General features: G+C 42.9%; 1 protein-coding gene across 3 annotated transcripts in view; it reads right to left on the bottom strand.

Moving 5' to 3' along the window:
• Positions 1-21343, bottom strand: part of SNX10 (sorting nexin 10) — a 43321-nt gene that overhangs the window by 13179 nt on the left and 8799 nt on the right. For 2 of the 3 annotated variants that reach the window (XM_077304773.1, XM_077304772.1), the window contains exons 3-6: positions 18363-18411; positions 11628-11714; positions 5580-5680; positions 2269-2367 (exon numbers count right to left, since the gene is read on the bottom strand). In XM_077304773.1, the coding sequence (XP_077160888.1) occupies positions 2269-2367; positions 5580-5680; positions 11628-11714; positions 18363-18411 (336 nt within the window). The remainder of the gene's footprint in view (positions 1-2268; positions 2368-5579; positions 5681-11627; positions 11715-18362; positions 18412-21343) is intronic. The other variant, XM_077304774.1, reaches the window with a different exon arrangement.

Raw genomic sequence — 21343 nt, 5'->3', positions numbered from 1 at the left:
ATATGAAAGTGCCATACAACAAGAACTATGATCTTTCAAATGTTGTATATCCTGCTCATGAATACAGGTCCTTTGTGCCAGTAAAAACTGGCACTGAAGCAGTAGGAATACATCAGTAGTCCCCTCAAAGTAATCTGGCTGTAATGATGACCATTATGGGAAGCTTTAGAAAGCTAAAGATTTGGCAGGAGGATTCTTTCTTTATTAACACATTGATAACCTACCTTTCCTTGTGGTTCAATATAGAAAAGTAGTTATTATAGATGAAATTTTTGCAATCTTGAAAGTTTTTTTTTAATTAAAAAATAATGCAAGTGTGGCTGATGGTAGCAAGTAATACAATGTACCATAAGATAACTGCTGTACAAGAGCAAACTGTGTGAAATGATGTAGTATCACTACATGACCATGCCAACAGCAACATCTAATGCCAGCAAAACAATCTTTGCATGTATGGTTTGGCAGTCCAAGGGCATCAATCCATAGATCTGAACAGATTTGGCTTGTGCTGGTCATGTAAACATGTGGGTGATAAACCAACATAACCACACATGGATACATGAATCTGCCTTATACTGAACGAGACCACTGGCCCATCAAAGTCAGCATTGTCTGCACAGACTGTCAGAGGCTCTCCGGGGTCTCAGGCTATTGATCTATTGGACTCCCCAAAATTTCAGTATCTCTAAAAATCTCAGGTCTGTATTCAGATCTGGGATTTTTCAGAAATCTCAAATTTTGTCAGGTGCAATAGACTGGAGAAGAAATTTTTTTTTTTTAAGCCAGTCCTGTTTCTCCTGCAACACAGTTTAAACTGTGCCACAGAAGAAGCTGTCCCAAAGACCATTTACGCACTGGGAACTTCACTGCCCCAGCTCCAGTGCAGGAGCACAAATTGGGGGCGGATGATGCACACCGGACCAAATGCTCCCCTGCATGGGTGCAGGAAGAGGTGAGGCAACCTGCCACGACTAAAACTCCAGCCTGCAGCTCAGCATGAAACCTCCAGTGCGCAAATGGTCTAAGATATGCATGCGGTGGGGAAATCTGCTGCATGCAGACCTGGGACGATCAGCTGGGGTGGCAAGAGCTGACACCTCCATGCTGTTCCAGTCAGCCCCAGCTGAGGTGGTACAGAATTCTCAGCTCTTGCCACTCCAGTTGATCAGTATACCAGAATATCCCTGAATAAAAGTTTTAAAAATTCAGCTTTTACTCAGACTTAGCTATACTGGAGCTGATCAGAGCAGAGAATCTGTAATCAGCTCAGTTCAACCAAATGTACACCCCAGCAGACAGCCATGTCCTTGGTCACAAAGGTCAAGTCTCTCCCTGAGTCCATCAAGGTCAGTATTGTCTATTCAGGCCACAGTAGTCAGATAATCTGCTGAAAATGATTCCAACTTGCAGGTGGTTCAAAATGGACACCATTGAGGGAAGTCAGTTTAAACTGCCATCTGAAATCTTAAGGATGTTTTCCTGGGAGCAAGCGTCATTAAAACGAATGGGAATTGCTTCTCAGCAGACCCATTTAGAATTATTATTATTATTATTATTATTATTATTATTATTATTATTAGATTTATTGCCCGCTACTCCCTTGCGGCTCGTGGCGGGTTACGACATTCTAAAACCCCATAAAATCCATTAAAATCCAGTTAAAACAACTACAGTACAGCAATTATTAGTTAGCAAGGTAACCCGGCAAGATTGGCTAATCCACTACCCTTTCCCCCTACTAGCAGGTGGAGAGGGGGTATTGGTGGTACCCATCTCTAATCCCAATCCCAAATCCCGAGTCCCGGTTTGGCAGTCCTCCTCCCCATATTCTAGCACTCCTACCTTCTGTGTTTACACAAAGCATGGACATTCTTCACATTGTAAACAAAACAGCAGCTTAAGTCTCTGGCTTTTTAAAATTCTTTTTGGCTAATAGAGAGCTACAAATGAATTTCTACCCTGCAACCAAATAAAAATAAAATTTAAATAAAAACAAGGCCACAACAATACTATAAAGGGGGGGGGCGGACACAAATGCTTACAAATCTCAAGGATTAACCAAAGAGCAGCCACTGAAACCTGAAGCCTTGTTAAGCATAAGTTATTACATCACTTCACCAAAAGCAAGGGAAAGTGTGCAAATAAGGCTCAGCAGTGGCCACAAGGTGGCTGTCGTGTACAAGAGATGAGGCATGCCGTAGGTGTAGACCATTAATGACTTAATTAGAGCAACAGAACTATCACCTTCCAAAAAAGCAATATACTCACTGTTGGAGGAAATCTTGCAAGCCCTGCTGACGATGGTCAACGTGCTGAGGGTTATTTATGTTAAAAAAGGGAGTTTTGGATGGCAGTTCTGGCAATTGTCTTTAAAAAACAAACAAACCAGAAACAGTTAATGCACCAAACTGAATTACTGTTTACAGTGATGCCCCTGTTCATACAACCCTTTCTGAACAAACAGAAGTTTCAGCATGCAGTCCCTGGGCTTGGATTTCTGCAACTATACACTTGTCTCTGTTATACACAGTTCCCAGAACTAAGCTGGCTTTGGTTGTCCAATACTAAACACAACAGCAATGAATCTAGACCTCCATGGTCTCAAATGACTAACCAATGTTATTTCCAGCTCCCTCCACCTCTCCTTTTCCCTCCTGCTTCAAGGGCAGATAAGCAAGCCATTCCACAGAGTGACTAGCAGTGCTGAATGCACTTCATAAATAAGATATGACAGTATTAATAGTTCAAAAGGCTTAGGAAGGGTAGAGACTTTCTATAGATGGTCTGAATACATCTCTGCCTCCTCCATTCCCACACCATGCAAACCTTCCACACTCATAGCTGCCAAGAAGCAAACGTTTTTCAGCCCCAGATAGCTGAACTATAAACTCTGCAACAGGAAAGCTACAACTGTATGCTGCCTTAAGCATGTTTTTCACTGAAAGGTGGCTTATCAGTTATACATGTTCTACAGACTGTTTTATGTATTGTTTTCTGTTATAATGTAAACCGCCCTGAGCCTCCGGGGAGGGCGGTATAGAAGTATGATTAATAAATAAAATAAATAAAATTAAAAATAAGACTAAATAAACAAAGGCTGGTATTCCACACCCTGCAGTGAAAGACATTAAGAGCGTAAGCATCCGCCATGTGATCTGTGCTCCCTCCTCCCAGTCCTAAATTAGATTTCGAGGGGCTAGTGCGTTATTGACCGCCATGGTTTTATTATTTTAGGAGTTTGTTTTTTAGGAGTTTGTATTAATGAATCCGGATGTATTTTAGTAGGGTTTTAATGGGGTTTTTAATGGACTGTTATACTCTGCCACGAGCCAGTTATGAGAGTGGCGGGTAATAGGTCAAAATGAATGAATGAATGAATGAATGAATGAATGAATGAATGAATGAATGAATGAATAAATGAATGAATGAATGAATGAATGAATTAATTAATTAATTAATTAATTAATGAATGAATGACATACTGGAACTTAACACAAAGGAACTTTACTTACTCCAAGCCTTTGTGATAGAGAGAGGTAGCAAGGTGTGAGCTAAGGATGGGCATGAACAGGGGAAATGTGGTTTGCTTCATTTACAAACTCAACCAGTTTGTGGCCCTACAAACCTCATTAATAAGGACCACAATTCCTTTAGTTTTCAATTTTTAGAAAGGTCAGTAACAACTAAAAAGAAGCTGAGCAGCAGGGAACAGCTTGCTGCCCACTGCTCAGCTATTTCAGGTTCTTTTGTGCAGTCCCTTTAAACTTTAAAAGGACTGTAAAAGACAGCCAAAATAACAGCAGGAAGAAGAAAGGAGGAGGAGATCCCCTGGAAAGGGACTTCCCTTCCATGTTTCTGCTGGCCATCATAAACCACAGCCGGCAGAAAGGAGGGGGGTGGGGAGAGATCTTCCAGGAAGGGACTACCCTCCAATCTTTCTGCTGGCTTTTCATTAAAACCCTGCTTTCTGTTTCCCATGGCATTTTAGGTGGTTTAAATGGCTCAAAGCAGTTGAGCAGCAGGGTGCTCCCAGCAGTCCAGAAAATTCCTGCTTTCTCCATGAACCATCTTGAGCCACCATTAATTGCACATACATTTGTGGTAGTTCATCCTGGTTGTCATTTGTTCAGTGCAATCTCTGTCTCTCCCTTGCTGTAATGATCCTTAATGTGTTTCTCCTGACTTCTTATCAATTAACTCATCTGAGCCACTGAATAGACAAAGATGACAGATAATCCCGTCAGCTTCCAATCAGCCTAGGTATTGTCCATCTTTGAGACATGCTCCCCCCCTCCTTTCTGCTGGCTGTGGTTTATGATGGCCTGCAAGTCATATTCCAGACAGCCCAATTACATCACACTTCAGCTCACCTATCAGGTACACCTAGGGCCCCTATCACTTATATCACATCATACCTCCCAATGGGCAGTCACTGGGCTGGCCAGGGAATTTCAAAAATTCCCTGCTCATCCTGAGATCTGTCCCTTCCTTAAATTAGGTCTACAGAACCATTTTGTGAGGATGCGCCTGTATTTTCATGTTCTATGAAGTTCCACAACATAGGGCTTTCATGCTAGCCCGAATGAACTCTTTTCCATCAAGGGCTCAATGCAGAAGATTCCATCATATCCTCTACCATGAAAGGCTTTGCTTCTGCAGAATGTGTAGGCCTGAGGGCTCATGGTGGTTTACAAAAAAACAGTAAAAACAACATAAAAATCCCAATACAATCAATCACAGGTGGCAAAAATCCAGACTACTTTCCCCAATGTGAACCCTCAGACCTTCTGAGCAGCTGTCACTGTTGTGCTGATAGGTAACAACAGGAGATGTTTGGCCTGAAAGGGCTACAGATACAAGAGGTATAAAGGGGAGGGACCTGATCTTACTACCCTGGCCTCAACCAAATGCCTGGCGGGCCCTCAGGGCCCTCAGCTCTTCTGGGAGCTCATCCCACCAGGTTGGTGCCAGGACCAGAAAGGTGCTGGCCCTGGTCAAGATCAGGGCAACTTCCAAAGGCCCTGGGACAACCAGCAAACTCATACCCCCAGAGTGAAGAGTCTCGCAGGGAGCGTAAGGAAATAAGCAGTCCCTCAGATAGGCAGGACCCAGACCGCATTTAGCCTTGAAGGTTAAAACCAAAACTTTGAACCTGATCTGAAAGCTAATTGGCAACCAATGCAGGCACGACAGCCTAAGCTGGACATGGGTCCTCCAAGATGACCTAGTGAGGAGCCTTGCAGCTGCATTTTGTACCAGTTGCAATTTCCAGGTCAGGGACAAGGGAAGGCCTGTGTAGTGAACAAACAGAAGGTATGCCAGTATTTACTGAATGACTACAACCCTGAGACTACTCTTGAGGTTGAAATTTTTTTTTGTGAGAGCTGGGTCAATTAAGCCAGTTTTAACTTTATATTGCGTTAATTTTCCTATTTTAAACTTGGCCTTATCTTTTGTCAGGTTGTTGAGATCTTGGTTTGTTGTACCTTTTGAATATCAATAAAGGTGAACTGACTGAGATGGATTAAAAACAACAACAGCAAACAAAAGACTTATGAAAATGTTTATAAGTTACTCACATCAGCACAGCATTACTCTGGAGTCTTTGACGAAGCCACACAAATTCTCGAAAGCGCCGACGGACACAAGAGGTCTTTCTTGTAAAACACATGCTATTTGTCTGTAAGGTAAACAGACTGTGCTTTATTTGTAAGTTAATTTCCCGAGGAGTTACACTACTTAAACAGCATTAACTATTTGATTCATATGCTATGGCATTCAGTGAATGATGGTGGAAGCAGCCTCCAGCTCACATGATCCTACTTGCGTGGCACCAGTTAATTCCTGACTCTCAGCAAACCATAATTGGTTGTTGCATCCAAACATGTGGTTTAGACTTGCTCTGAAAACCAAAATAAAATGTAGTTTGCAATACAGGATAAGCAAACCATACATTGCCAGACTGAATATTATGGCAAATGTAATTTATGGACAACCAGGAAGTAACTAATTACTATGGAAGGGGGGGGGGGAGGGAGAATTATTCAAGCAAGCTTGGGGCTTCTTTCAAGTTTTTTTTCATTTGCAGTTTGTCACTACCTCTGAGCCAAACCAATGAATGCATGAACTCAGCTCTCTCCATGTGTCAAGTGGAATTTTTGTTTCCTGAATTAAGATAATATACCAAACAATTAGTTGGGGATGCAGAACCTGATGGATAGAGAACATACAAAGGCAGATAGATATAATCAGATGCCATCATTATATAGATGATACTGGAAGCTATGGGAGTTAGTGAGGTCATCTAGGGCAGGGGTAGTCAACCTGTGGTCCTCCATATGTCCATGGACTACAATTCCCATGAGCCCCTGCCAGCATTTGTTGGCAGGGGCTCATGGGAATTGTAGTCCATGGACATCTGGAGGACCACAGGTTGACTACCCCTGATCTAGGGACAGTTTCTACAGAGAGGATACAAACAGATCCTGGACCCCAAGGGACAGAAGAAAATCATAGGATGAACTTCCCTCTGCGGAAACAATGAACATTTGATCAGATAGGAAGAAAATCAGCTGAGGAGTGAATCAATGAAATTTAAGAGAATGAAAGAAGACAATTTTTGAACATTGTGGAAAGCTGTATACAATATTTTAATAAATATTTTTAAATTTATATGCTGCCCTTCCATGAGGGCTCAGGACAGCTCACAACACTGATTATAATCATCATCATCATCATCATCATTCCATATATATAAAACGCAAGCCATAGAGGCAACAACTGACCTTAAAGAAGGAGGCAAATGGCCCCTCTCTCCACAATCTCAGTAGGGTGGGGAAGAAAGAGCCTGCCAAACAGCTGATCCTGATGATCAGACCCCTTTGAAGCTGGGGAAAAGAGCCCTCTCTCTGCAGCCTCAGGATAGGCAAGGAACAAGAACCCACCAAAAGCTGATCCTGATGATCAGCTGTTTGACGGGGTAGAGGATAAGTCACTTTGTTGAATGAACGCACCGGATCACTTTTTTTTGCTTCAGGATTTCTGGTTCATTTGATCACAAAAGTACAGCACCAACTGCTAAATTGTGCTTCAGAATAATAAGATGGGGGAATAATTCCACCACTGTCTGTCCATATGTGATTGGCCCAGTATCACATTCTACCTCTTCCATCACTCCTGCTCTTGTCCTGGCCTTGCTGGGAGGGGTAAGAACAGTCCATAGCTTCCCACACTCACTGCTAAGGGCGTCCCAGCCCCACGTTAACTTATTCACAGCAGGACTGAAGGGAAGGGTTTTGAAAAAGGCAGTCCAAGGGATCTGTCCAGCAACTGCTGACAAAAACAGACTGCCTTTTTCCTATTGGTGGAATATCTCCCACTGAGGGCCAATTACTGCTCCTGTTCTGGATTTTGCAATACAAAAACCAAAAACCCCCAAAATGTTCCTGGCCCAGTAAAACAGTTCATAGCAGCGCGGTCCCATAAATTTTCTTCAGACCAGGTGAAAATCAGTTTCCTTATCAGCATGTTAAAAGGGGTGACAGCTCACTGGGCAACTCCGCTGCTACTCACCAATGCCCCCGAACTGGAGAGTTTTCAAGTCTTTAAAGCCTGGTTAGAGGAGGCATTTGGCGATGCCCAAAAGGTACTCAGAGCCAACTAGTGCCTGCTACAACTGTGCCAAGGCTCCAAATCCATGTGGGTCTATGCAGCAGAGTTCCAGGTGCTTTCTCATAATCAAGACTGGAATGAGCTGGTGCTAGTGGATCAGTTTGTAACTGGGTTATTGGATGAAGTGCTGGACAAACTAGCCCATATGGACCGGCCCCGAGTTCTGAGGGACTTGATCCACCTTTGCTACCAGATTGATAACTGCCAGGAGGAGCGTCAGCTCACCCAGGCCGAGCCAAACTCTTGCCTCCAATGTAACTGGTCCCTGACTTGCAACACTACTCCGAAGCCGCTGGCCTCCCCAAAGGAGGAAGAGCCAGTGCAGCCGGGGGGGAGCTCAGCCCCACCTTGACCCCACAGAAAAACAGCGCCAACACCAGCACAATTTATGCCTCTATTGCGGGAGGTCAGGGTATTACGCAGAGCAATGCCTAGAGAAAACCAAAAACTCCACACCCAAGGCCAAGAAATGCCTGCAACACAGAGCCCTGTCACTTGGGAGGAACTGGTGGCTCCATTACCTGGATAAATCACCTGCTCCTGCCCAGCTGCCCATGGGATCCTGTATGCTGGTACATGCATTGGTGGACTCCGGGCCACTTGGTCCTACATGGACAAGTGCTTCCAGGAGCACAATGCAGTGCCCATTTGGGAAAAAACCAATCCCACACAGGTAGAGGCCACAGACGGCAGCCTGAAAAAGCAGGCTGAGTTAAGTGGGAGACAGAACCCTTGTTCCTACAGGTGCAGCAGCACATAGAGGTTATCAGATTTGATGTAGCACTTATGCCATGATTTCCCTAGGTGCTAGGTATGGATTGGTTGGCCCAGCACAACCCCCGCATCGACTGACAAAAATTGGAAGTGCGATTCACCAAACAATGTGCCCACTCAACTGTGCTTCTGCTGGGAATCCAGACTGATGAACTGCCACTTGCGTATGCTGACTAGGTTCACTATCTCTTTGGGGGAATGTAACCTAATCCAGAACAAGGAATAGCTAATTTCCCGGGTCAGTCCTTCCCTCCACCCCCCTCCACTAGCACCTGAAATTAAGTTTCAGTTTGTTAGTTCTCATCCATTCCAAATCTGTCTTCAGGCTCCTATTCACAGTTTCTACAGCCTTCCTAGATCTGCTGCTAAGAACATAAGAAGAGCTGTGCTGGATCAGACCAGTGATCCATTCTAGTCCAACATCATGTCTCACACAGTGGCCAACCGGTTCTTCTGTAAGTCCAACAACTGGTATCGAGGCCAAAGCTTTCTACCGAAGTAGCCTCTTGGCATTGGGATCCAGAGGGTTATTACCCCTGAATGTGGAGATTCCCTTTAGTCTCCATTAATAATAACAAAACTATTTAATCTCCTTTTAAAGGAGATTTTAACAACTCATTGACTAAATAAATATTTCCTCTACCCTAAAGCAGGCTTTGTTCCCCTATATTCCTAATAATTTAATTGTTTTCAGTTTCTGCTGATTTGCTTAGGACAGATATTAGGTCTGACCTATAATTTCTTCATTCCCTTTGGATCCCTTTTGAAAAATTGGTGCAGCATTTGCTACTTTCCTGTCTTCTGGTACAGTGGCTAATTTTAGTGACAAGTTATATATACTGGCTAGTGGATCTACAATCTTACTTTTGAGGTACCTAAGTATCCTTAGGTTTCTGCCATAAGGAATGGAGACTGACTATTTCTTCAGGCTCCCTTCCTGAAAATTCTGGCTCTGATCTGAGTATATATCCTACATGTTACACAGTGAACCCAGATGCAAAAAAAAAAAAAAAACAGTAAAGGAAGTAATTAAAAGATGCCCTATATGTTGACCCTATATGTTGACCCAGGAGATGGAAAGCCACCTCCAGATTCAGTCTCTGCAAAACAGATAAGTATCTCCCTATTCCAGCAGATTTGCATGTGAATGTACCATTCCAGCAGATTTACATTTCTATGTACCATATCTCCCAATCTACTCCTGTGTGCCAGGTATGTTCCTTAGGTTGGTAACCTTCATCTAGGATGTTTCATGGTCAAGTGCATCTGCAGTGGCCACTTCACACTTGCAGCATTCAAGAGTGGGAGGGAAGCCTAGACTATGTTTCTAGCAACATCACTTCTAGCATGTTCCAAAATGGGATGTTGTGGTGACACTCTGATATTTGGGCAAAAAACCTATGGTAAAAAAGCTTTCTACCATAGAGTTGTTTGCCCACATTGCCAGGATAATGCCAGTGTGATGACATCAGTTCCAATATATGCCAGAAACAGTGTTTCTGGGCCTCCCTCCTGCTCTGCGTAATCCCCCCCCCCCGCTAGTCAGCTGATTGGGAGTGAAGGGAAAGGGGCAGGAGCAGGGGATCCTTTTTCTCCAGCAGGGTGCTGGCAATCATACCATTAATCCTTCAACAACTACCAGCCACTTTGTGGGAAAGTCTGCCACTCCAAGGTGGAAAAGAGGGAGCTGCTTCTATAAAGAGGCAACTTGCTGCGCAGTTCTTTAGATATAAATTAGCCTTTGGTAACACAGGATACAAAACCTGCACAAATTAATTTGAGAGTAAGTGTCTAAAGAAAAAAACAAAGGATTAGGCCTTAATTTGCTGCATCCCATTGCTCTCTTGCCACAAGAGAGTTTTTAGACTGACAACAGAGCAAATCCACGAGGAGGCTGCAGTTAATTTCTTTAAAAATATGTGTCTATTCAATGTACATCCTGGTGTTCCAAGAGGCTCACAGTGGTTTCCCATTGAAGGAACTGGCCAAATCCATATCTGCTTAGAGTTAATTGAAGCACCAATTGTTCCCAGACTGCTTGTTTCACCCTGAAGTTGATTTCTAAAATGTGAGGTTTCAGGACTTCATTTGCAGGAAAGTCAACAACTTAGACTTGATCTCAGGCCCATAAGAGCTAGCTGACAGTGAAGATAAGCTGTTCTGCACATTCCAGGAGGATGCATTTATTAAGAGAAGGGCTGTAGTTTGTGCTACTATTTAATGTATACATTACTTTGCTCTTACTGCATTGCTTTCTGATTTCTGTAATCCATTTCTGTAATCCATTCTGTGTCTTACACTGTTCTACTGCATTGTTTTTTTTGAACATTTTAATCCAATCTGTTTATGGTATGCCATACTGTTTCTATTGCATTGCTTTATTATGATGATGATTATTTCATTTACAGTCCACCTTTTTCACTAGGATCAAGGCAGATCACAAGTATGATTTAAAAAAACCTTTCAGGCAGTCAGGAAACAGATTATTACAATATATAATATCTGCATCTAACAGCAAAGCTCCCTTGTAAGACACAATAATGTAGGACTGGCATTGGAAAATGGAAAGCAAAACCAAAAGATTCCAGGCAAACATATCAGTGAAGGACAACCAGCCTAGACCAGGGGTAGTCAAACTGTGGCCCTACAGATGTCCATAGACAGATGTCCATAGACATCTGGAGGGCCACAGTTTAACTATCCCTGGCCTAGACCATCAGAATAGGAAAAGCTTCTCTACCATTCCCGAGCTGAACTATTAAACTGCAACTTCTCTGTGGTCAATGATAGGCCATAGCTCAGTGTTCAAGCATCTGTTTGGCATGCAGAAAGTCCCACATTCAATCCCCGGCATCTCTAGTTAAAAGTCTCAGGCTATAACACACCTTGAGTCTCAGTTAGAAAGCCAGATTATAAATAAACAAGTGAGGAGGGGCACATCTCGTCTGCCAGGCAAAACACATCTCATATTAATTCTGCAGATGTCCTATTCTTGTGAACGCTCAGCACATTCTCTTCTGGCCCACCACTATGCACTAGATGAGGGGCAAAAAAATAAAGCTTGCCAGACAATACAACTATGCTGCAATTAAAACTCCTACACTGTCAAAAACTATTCAAGCCTGCTGTAACTCATCTATTTATGCCCTGTAAAGCACTTCCATGACAGAGTTTATACTTACATGAATGAAGATCTCATAATCTATATACGAATGCCAACAGTCTTCCTTTTGAATCTTGGGGTCTCGTACCAAGACTGTTACAAATTCCTGTGAGCACATAATAAAGGGATTAAATTGAAGATAAGGATCCTTCTTAAGAAGAGAGCTGCAGCTCTTTCAACATATCTGTCAAGACCAAAACCTCAACTGTCACTGTTAGTTAATACTGCAAGCCTTAAGAGTAACTTTAAAAAAGCCAACACCCAATGAGTCATTGTGAATACACAATACTGGGGGAACTTCTTGTCTAATACCAAAGGGGAATTTTGAAATTAGATAATTTTGTACACTTCCTAGCAGCCAGGGCATGCTCAGAAGAGAAGGTCTCAGTCATCTGCAACCAGTTCCAGGTTCTGAGGTCCGGCTCTGTATTAACAAAATATTAATTTCATTTTTAAGCAAAACCAAGATACAAACCTTCCCCAGCATCCTGGCTATGCTGGTTGATAGAAAAAATAATCCAAAAGAAACAATAAAGAAACATTAAGATCAACCCAAACAACAAAGCTGTTACTATCAAAGCTGAATAGTAACCAAAGTCCAAAAGGCATGGGGATGGGAGAAAATTATATGGTTGGGCATAGAATGAATGCAGAGAACGTGAGGCAACTGTACAGCTCCAGCATTACAGCAGAAGAAAATACATTATTATCATCATCACCACCACCACCACCACCACCATCATTATAGCAATTTTAATTTTCAGAAACTCTACAATACTTGGTTTAATTGTTTTCATTGCCTCTCTGTGAAGCAGAATACTATCACACTTTTCAGAGGGAGAATTGATGTAGAAACCAAGTGTCTTCTCCATGACCACATAATGTGAGCTGTGGTACAGTGGCTGAGCACATTCCTCATGTACAGATGGTCCTAGGTTCAATCCTGAGTACTTCCAGTTAAAGGGCTTCAGGTAGGAGATGGTGGGAAAGACCCTTCTCTGTCTGAGGACCTGGAGAACCGATGTTAGTGAAAATAACAACAATGTGGGATAGACCAAGAGTCTGCATTGGGGTAGGTCATTTCATATGTAGGAATAGCACACAGTTCTCCCCAAACCAAGCCTCACTCTTGCACAGCCTTTTTCAACCTTTTGACTGTGAAAGAGCCCCTAAAATAAATTTTCAGGCTTTAAGAACTCCTAGAAGTGGTCAGATGGCGACACCTCCCTGCCATACCCTCTGGAAGTGGCATAACTATCCGCGCCCTTCACCCTTCTTTCATGCCCTCCCTCCACCTATATTACTAATACTAGCTTCAAAGCCTAAGAACGGTCTGTGAAAGGGCCCCCCCCTGGCCCCCCCGCCCATGCCACTTAATGAGGCTTTGGGCCGCTTGGACTCTGGAGCAGCTCGCAGCCGGATCAAGTTCCTGCAGACTCCCAGAGGCAGTGGTATGCCCATTATTGAAAAATAAATCATTAGACCCCTGAGAGCCCGACAACTATCGACCTGTCTTGCACAGAGTTTCTGGGGAAGATGGCAGAAAGGGCTGTAGCAGATCAATTGTCGGCATGCCTGGAAGAAGCTTCAGTTCTAGACCCATCTCAGTCAGGTTTTCGGCCTGGCCATTGAGTAGAGACAGCGCTAGTCACCCTGATGGACGACTGCTGCTGTCCACTGCACCAAAGCGGTTTGGCACTGCTGTTACTACTAGATCTCTCAGCAGCGTTCAACACAGTCTACCACAAGCTTTTTAGCTCACCACCTCACTGATGCCAGAATACGAGGGACAGCCCTTCCATGGCTAATCTCTTTCCTCCAGGATCGCAGACAGAAGACAGCAATAGGAGAACATCAAACCACCAACAATTTGCTTGTGAAATCCCACAGGGAGCAGTTCTCCCCTATTTTATTCAATATTTTCATGCACCCTCTTGCCCAACTGGTCCGGAAGTTCGGGCTGTGCTGTCACCAATATGCAGATGACACCCAGCTTTTCCTCCTGATGGATGACCACCCTGACTCTTCCCCAGAAGCATTAGCCAGCTGCCTGGAAGCAGTGATGAGGTGGCTCAAGCAGGGTTGTCTGAAGCTCAACCCTTCAAAGACAGAGGTCCTGTGGCTGGGTAGGAAGGGCCTATGTGAGGAAGAGTGCCTGCCCACACTGGATGGTGTGCAGCTCTCAATGGCTCACTACACCAGGAACCTGGGTATGATCCTAGATGCTTCCTTCACAATGGAAGCCCAGATCACAAAGGTAGTGCAGCTGGCATTTTACCATCTCTGCCAAGCCAAGCTACTAGCATCCAACTTGGCTCCGGAACACCTAGTCACAGTGATCCATGCAATGGTCACCTCTAGACTAGACTTCTGCAATTGTCCCTAACCTTGATCTGTAAACTACAGCTGGTCCAAAATGCAGCAGCCAGGATCCTCACAGCAACACTATGGAGGTCCCACATTCAGCCCATCCTCCATCAATTACAGTAGCTACCAGTCTAATTCCAGATCAGGCTAAAGGTTCTGGTGATTACCTTTAAGGCCATACGTGGCCTTAAAGTGTATCTGAGGGACTGCCTCTCTGCTTATGCCCCCCAAAAGCCCTATGCTCTGTCACTGCCAACTGGCTAATGATCCCTGGCCCAAAAGAAGCCTGCTTGACCTCAACCAAGGCCAGAGCCTTCTCTGTCCTGGCCCCAACCTGGTGGAATGAGATCCCAGAGGAGATAAAGACCCTGACGGATCTAAGACAGTTCCACAGGGCCTGCAAAAGGGAGCTTTTCCACCAGGCATTTGATTGAGGTCGACCAGAATCAGTAACATCTGCAGGGCCCCTGAACCTCCCTCCCAAGTACCCATACACCTGAACCATGGACCTGATGAACTGTTATGAATCAGACTGTTACCTTCAGTTATGATTGCTATTGTTATGGTTATTATTGTTACAGTCCATTTACATGTTATGTTAGAAACAAAGTTCCATGTGAACCGCCCTGAGCATCAGGGGAGGTCGGTATACAAATATAATAAATATTCAATAATCATATGCATCTCAGACCCGCTAGTTCTTTTATGCCAAATGCAACTTACTTGCAGTTCAGTTTCTTTATGCTATGTACTCACCGGCATCCAAAATTCAGTGCTTCCTGATTTTTTATTCCTCCAGTCCCTTATTTTCCATCAGAAATAACTACAACAGGAAAACTGGACTGGCAATAAAGTGCTAAGTTTCTCTTTGGAGTATCAGCAAAAAAATGTAGCAGCCATTTTCAAGATTAGGTAATTTATTGCAGGATCAGCTTTAATAGGCAACAGCCTTGTTCACCGGAGAAAGAGATGTATTGTTTATAAAATTCCAGGCCACAATAAGGCTGCCTATGTTTGGATTACACCAGCCTTTCTCAACTTTTTTTCTACTGAGAAACCTCTGAAACATTCTTCAGTCTTCAAGAAACTCCAAAAGTAGCATGATCATGCAGAATATTGTTGGAAAGCATAGCTGTGCACATGCTCACCTGGAACCCCTCCCTACCCTTCCAAGCCCAGCACTGGCAGTTTTGGGAAGGGTGGGTCAATATATGGTCAATATCACCTCATAAATATTTAACAACTAAAAATATTAAAATTTAATAAACTCCCACCTATTTGGGAAAACCTTCCAGGGTTGTCAAGAAACCCCAGGGTTTCACGAACCCCTGGTTGAGAAAGGCTGGATTACATACACAAACACAGAATATAGTACTGGGAAAATCAAATGCAAGTTGCTAGATCATATGAGTATGAATATAATCTTCAAGTATGTGATTATATCTGAAGAAATCTCAGAAACTGAATGGGGAAATCCTCTTGGCAGTGTATCCAGTGTATACTGTGTTCACATAGTTTATTGCCCCTCAGAGCAGCAGAAATAGAAGTTTATTCTGAATTGTTGACATAGGTTATAAAATGTGAGTTAACTAGTCCAGAGTTGACTTTCTTAATAGCCAATATCTTCACAGGGCTAATAAAAGTCAGGGCTTTGGAGACAAATTCCCCAAATATTATTTTGGACTGATAAAGATACGTGTGTGAGAGTAAATATATAGAACTATGAGTCCTTCTTGCTAGTCACTTAAAGGTCTTTTTTCCCCTGCTTCTTCACAAACATGGCACCTCTGAAATTGCAAGTTCGCATACTGTGGCTTCCCATTATTGCAACTCTTATTTTAGCAATACTGGCAAAGCTGTGAAAAGATGAAAGAAGTTGGTTGTCAACTAGGCACACCCACAGCTTTTTTGTGACTCCAAAGAAGCTATGTTTTGCAACAGGAAGTCAAGAAAATGCAAAACCTGTTCATTGGTTTGTTTCTGTGATGCTGCCTCTTGTCAACACAACAGCCTTGGACACATGTGGCAATTATATTTTATTAGTAAAAATATTACATTGTTTTAAAAAAACTGAACAAACTGCACAAGGAAAAAGACTGTCTTTGAAGTGATTAAACATTAAACAAGCCCAAACAGTAAAGGAAACTACAGATAAAGGACTCATGTTCGACTGATTCATGAGATACAAATAGTTTCTGAGCAGTTAAAAATATTCAACAATTGTTCAGGAAACAATCCTTACCCTTTCCCTTCACTGCAAGCCAAAGTGTAACAGCACAAATGCTACATGTGGATCAAGTAGACTTGGCTGCAAATCTTAGATCAGCTAAGAGTAGAGATGCCAGCCACCAGGTGGGACTTGGGGATCCCTTCACATTACAGCTCCTTTCCAGAACCCCTGGAAAAATGGATGCTTTGGAGGATGGACTCTTTAGAATTGTACCCCAATGAGGTGCCTTTCTTCCCCAGGCTCCATCTCCAAATCTTCAGGAGTTTCCCAACCTGACAACCCTAGCCAAGAGCCTACCAGGTGACCTGGAGTAAAATCCCTCTTTGGTCAATGGGGGGAGAAACCCGGGCTTCCTTCTGATTTTGTAGCAGACAAATGTGAACCAGAGATTTCCCAGCTTATCACCCATGCTCTTAGCCATAACGCTATAGCTGCTCTTAAATCAGGATATGCTTAAGGATCTAATAGATACTTGCAGGTGCACACTCTCCTTCCCCTTTCTTAGCTAGATACTGGGATAAAGTACATGTGTTACCTGCAACTAGAATTTGGGTTTGTTCTCTCTTTCTCTTTTTAATGAAAGACCTTTGGAATGTGAATCTGAAGAAGCAGGCTCTGGCCCATGTCACAGCACATATTAGTCTTTAAGAACTAAGACTCTTGTAGTATCTAAATGACGTTCAAGTCCAGAAGCACCTTAAAGCACCTTAAAGACCAACAACAGGGTATTACAGGGTATAAGCTTTCATGAGTCAATGCTTGCTTGATCATGTATGTATCTGCCAAAGGGAGCTATGACCCATGAAATAGCCTGGAAAATTCGTTTGGTCTTCAAGGTGCTACTGGTTTCAAATTTTGTTTTATTCCTAGAGACTCATGGTTGCCCACCTGAAACTGTCCTAATGGCTAACATATGTACTGTGGCATCAGCTTTCATGGGCCAGAGCTCACTTCTCCAGATGTACTAGCGGGCAAGTTTACTCATGCTGAACACATAAAAAACAATTGGGAAGAAGGGGGATGTTATTCTAAAGTGTGTCCAGAAGACATAGCGACAGCAAGCACCAAGGAGCATTAGGTGACAGTGAAATTCCCTTCTGTGACCCTTCCTGTGGTATCTGTCACTTTACCACATCCACAACCCATAGTGTTACAATATACAAGTTGGAAGAAATATTTTTGGTACCTCTGCATTGCAGCGATTATACAGCCTTCTTTGAAGGTTAAGATGCTACTGAATATACATGCATTTTGGATTTTAGATGCAGTTATTTCATGGCAGTTTATTGTAAATTCATAAGCAAGACAATAGCAAGAACTGTTCTCCAGTACCTTAGAATCATAGAATCATAGAGTTGGAAGGGACCTCCTGGGTCCATCTAGTCCAACCCCCTGCACTATGCAGGACACTCACAACTAGGGTTGGGCGCTTCAGCGTCCGAAGCGGCTGTTTGCACCCGAAGCAGCCAGCGCCACACTGCAGGGGGGAGAGGAAGTGTGGCCGCTGGCTGCTTTGGGCGCGAATGGCCACTTTGGATGCCGAAGCACCCAACCCTACTCACAACCCTACCGCTCATCCACTGTAACCTGCCACCCCCTTGAACCTTCACAGAATTAGCCTCTCCATCAGATGGCTATCCAGCCTCTGGTTAAAAACTGATGGAGATGGAGAACCCACCACCTCCCAAGGAAGCCTGTTTCACTGATAAATTGCTCTAACGGTCAGGAACATCTTCTAGATGTTTAGACAAAATTTCTTTTGTATTAATTTCATCTGTCCTTCCAGGGCAAGAGAAAACAACTCTGCTCCATCCTCTACATGGCAGCCTTCTAAATACTTGAAAATGGTTATCAAATCCCCTCTGTCGTCTCCTCTCCAGGTTAAACAAACCAAGCTCCCCCAACCTTTCTTCATACGTCTTGGTCTCTAAACCCCTCACCATCTTTGTTGCCCTCCTCTGGACATGCTCCAGTTTGTCTACATCCTTCTTCAAATTGGGGTGCCCAAAACTGAACACAGTACTCCAAGTGGGGCCAAACCAGAGCAGAGCAAAGTTCAGATGTGTCAGTTTAGAAGTGTTTTCAGAGACCACATCTACTTTTCCTGATGACTCCTGATTTATAAACATTAATACCCTTTTTCAAATAAAAAATTACCTGTTCTTCATGATTGGGTGTCATTTTCAAAACTGCATGTGAGATCAATCTAAAACATAAAACAGTAATGCCAAATAAATATAACTGAGGGAATACAAATCTCATGAAACAGAAATATTTTGCATCTTATGTCACATTCCAACCAATGTTGACATTCAGGATTCTGCTGAAGATTCACAGAAAACCATCTTAAACCCTTGTAGCAGTTTTCAGTAAAATACCATGCTTAAGAACCATTGTGATATTTTATGTGTTTTTATTATTGTTTTATTTATATTGTTTTAAGTATATTTTCTGCCCCTAGCTTGGGGCAGTTCACAATAAAAAATACAATTAAAATACAGAATACCCTCAAAAAACAAAATACATTTCCCAACAGCTGGCACGACTAACCATCTAGCCAACACTGCATCACAGATGGCGGCAACTATTTCCAACTATAACTGACCCTCCACACCTTGGCACTTCTGTTCTCAGTTGTGTAATATCAGTAGGAAATGTTAGCCCAGGCAGGCGATATCGGCTCCAGAGGGGTACTGATTACACAAGGATGGGGGAGGACCTGACTGTAAATCCTGGTCTTAACCAAAAGCCTGGTAGAAGAGCTCTGGTTCTTTGATCTCCAGAATCATCTACCATCCACGATCTGGTTCGTCAATCTCTGGCATCGTCTACTATCCATGCTTTAGCTCTTCACCCTCCAGCATTGTCTTCCGCCCATGCTCTGGCTCCTTGACCCCAGCATCGCCTGACCATGCTCCCTGCCCTGCTCTATGGTAAACTCTGACTTCCATGGCTCTCAACCTCCCAGACTGTACTTTGACCTTAAGCTCTCTGCTCCAACTCAACCACCCAGCCATGTTGGTACAGGCCAGTAGGGCAGCACAAGCTTACTGCACTGAACCAACTGGTTGGACCAGGACTTGAGAAACCCAGGGTCAAGTCCCCACTTTGCCACAAAGCTCTATCTCTTTTGGGCTTATGTACCTCACAGGACTGTTATAACAGTAAAAGTAAGGTAGGAAGAGAACCATGTAAGCTTCTCTGACCTTCTTGGAGAAAGGGTAGGATAATAATATCCTACATAAATACATTAAATTAAATATGGTTTTTATGTAGCTGAGAATGTTAGGGAATAGATACAATACTGTCATAAATTCCAACAAACTCTTGATCTAGTATGCAGCCTAGCCAGGAACCCAAAGGAACATGCCTATTAGACTGAAAAATAGAAGTGGTACGGTTCCAAATAAGACAATCTGAAGCAAGAACAGGGCCCAAACTTGCACAAATAATTTAGAATTTTGGAGCAGAGATTAAATAAGATTTGCTGATACTGATATATTACAGAAAGAAATTTCAGGACTGTCTCCAGCTGATCAAAATGCTTTTATATAGTCTAGGACAGGGGTAGTCAAACTGCGGCCCTCCAGATGTCCATGGACTACAATTCCCAGGAGCCCCCTGCCAGCATTTGCTGGCAGGGGGCTCCTGGGAATTGTAGTCCATGGACATCTGGAGGGCCGCAGTTTGACTACCCCTGGTCTAGGATCTATAATTATAAACCGGTGATATCTAGATTTTAGAGGTAAGATAACACAGTAGCCATGAAGTTTATGGATACTTTTGAGATCATAGCCTAAGTACTGGAAGCAGCTTGTTCTCACCATGAACTTGTAATGTTAGGGCTGGACAGAAATAACAAAAGATTACAATGACTGGAACCAGCGAAACACACACTGAGAAGAGGGAAGATATTAGACCATGTGGAGTGTTGGAGGTGGGGATCCTAAATTTTTAGAGAATTTGAACTGGAGTTTCCTGTCCCTTTTTAAAGAACAGAACATCTGAAGTGAAGCTGTAATCAAGGTGCCTCTTCAACTGCTCTCTTAAGTATGAGGACACACGTCAGTCATCTGCACAGAGATTGCAGTTAGCTCAGCCAAGCACCCTTCATTTCAGTAGTCACAAATGCTGAGTAAAATTTGAGAAACAACAACCATAATGTTAAATAATAACCATTGTAACATCTCAAGTCACAGCTCACAGTGCTGGAAGGAAACTAATAATCGCTCAAACTAGGCCCTGTTTTTTTATGGCAGGATATACCACACATCAAGCACAGTTAAAAACTTCAAATTAGCTGTCTTTGTAAGACCAACCCACATTAACTGAGATTGCCAGGAGCAGAGGGAACAGAAGCAAACGGGATAATGCTCCAAAGGGCACTGAGGTTATGATTCATTCATTTTGTTTTTAATCTGTATGGCGAAAATAAGTTCCATGTAGCATATGGTACCTCCAATGATCCTCACTATTAGAAAAACATGAAGAAATGTTCCCTTTCTCGGTGACCTGTTATGTTCAGTAAAAAAATAAATCCCTCAGGAAGTTCAGAGTACACCCAGAAAAAGGCTGAAGACATTACAAAAGGAAGAAACTTTCCAAGGTGTCGCAATACGCTGCCTACATAAACATTGGATGATTCTTCTTAACTTTAAATGCACCCACCTGAAAATATACAACTTTTAAACACTGATTGTCCAGCTCTTTTCTGCCAGGGACAATGCAACTGTGACAGCTGCATGCTTGAGGAGACTTCCTATTAGGCTCCTATTGGCAAACACTGGCTTAATTTATTTTTCTTGATAAGTAGCAATTAAACATATTTCAGCTTTTTTCAGTAGGGTGCATGAATCAGTGAAGTAGATGAGCTAACAGCATAAGCAAACAACCCTTTTAAATTAAAAAACAGCTGTCAGGCCAAAAAAATGGCTAAAGTGGATCTGCTAATCAGTCTGGCTGCTAATTCCGCGGTTCACAGTGCCTAGAAAGACTAATGAAAAATACATATAGGAACAGAATCACCACCAAGAAAAAACATATATATATTGTCAATAATCTCACTCTTGGGCTATGCCCTTAATTATTTAAATGTTGATGATTTCTTTAAGTGTTGATATGTTCCTCTGTGCTTCTTA

Source organism: Paroedura picta, chromosome 11 (assembly GCF_049243985.1).
Source record: "Paroedura picta isolate Pp20150507F chromosome 11, Ppicta_v3.0, whole genome shotgun sequence".
Taxonomy (NCBI): Eukaryota; Metazoa; Chordata; class Lepidosauria; order Squamata; family Gekkonidae; genus Paroedura; species Paroedura picta.
This window is presented reverse-complemented; position numbering and strand designations above follow the sequence as displayed.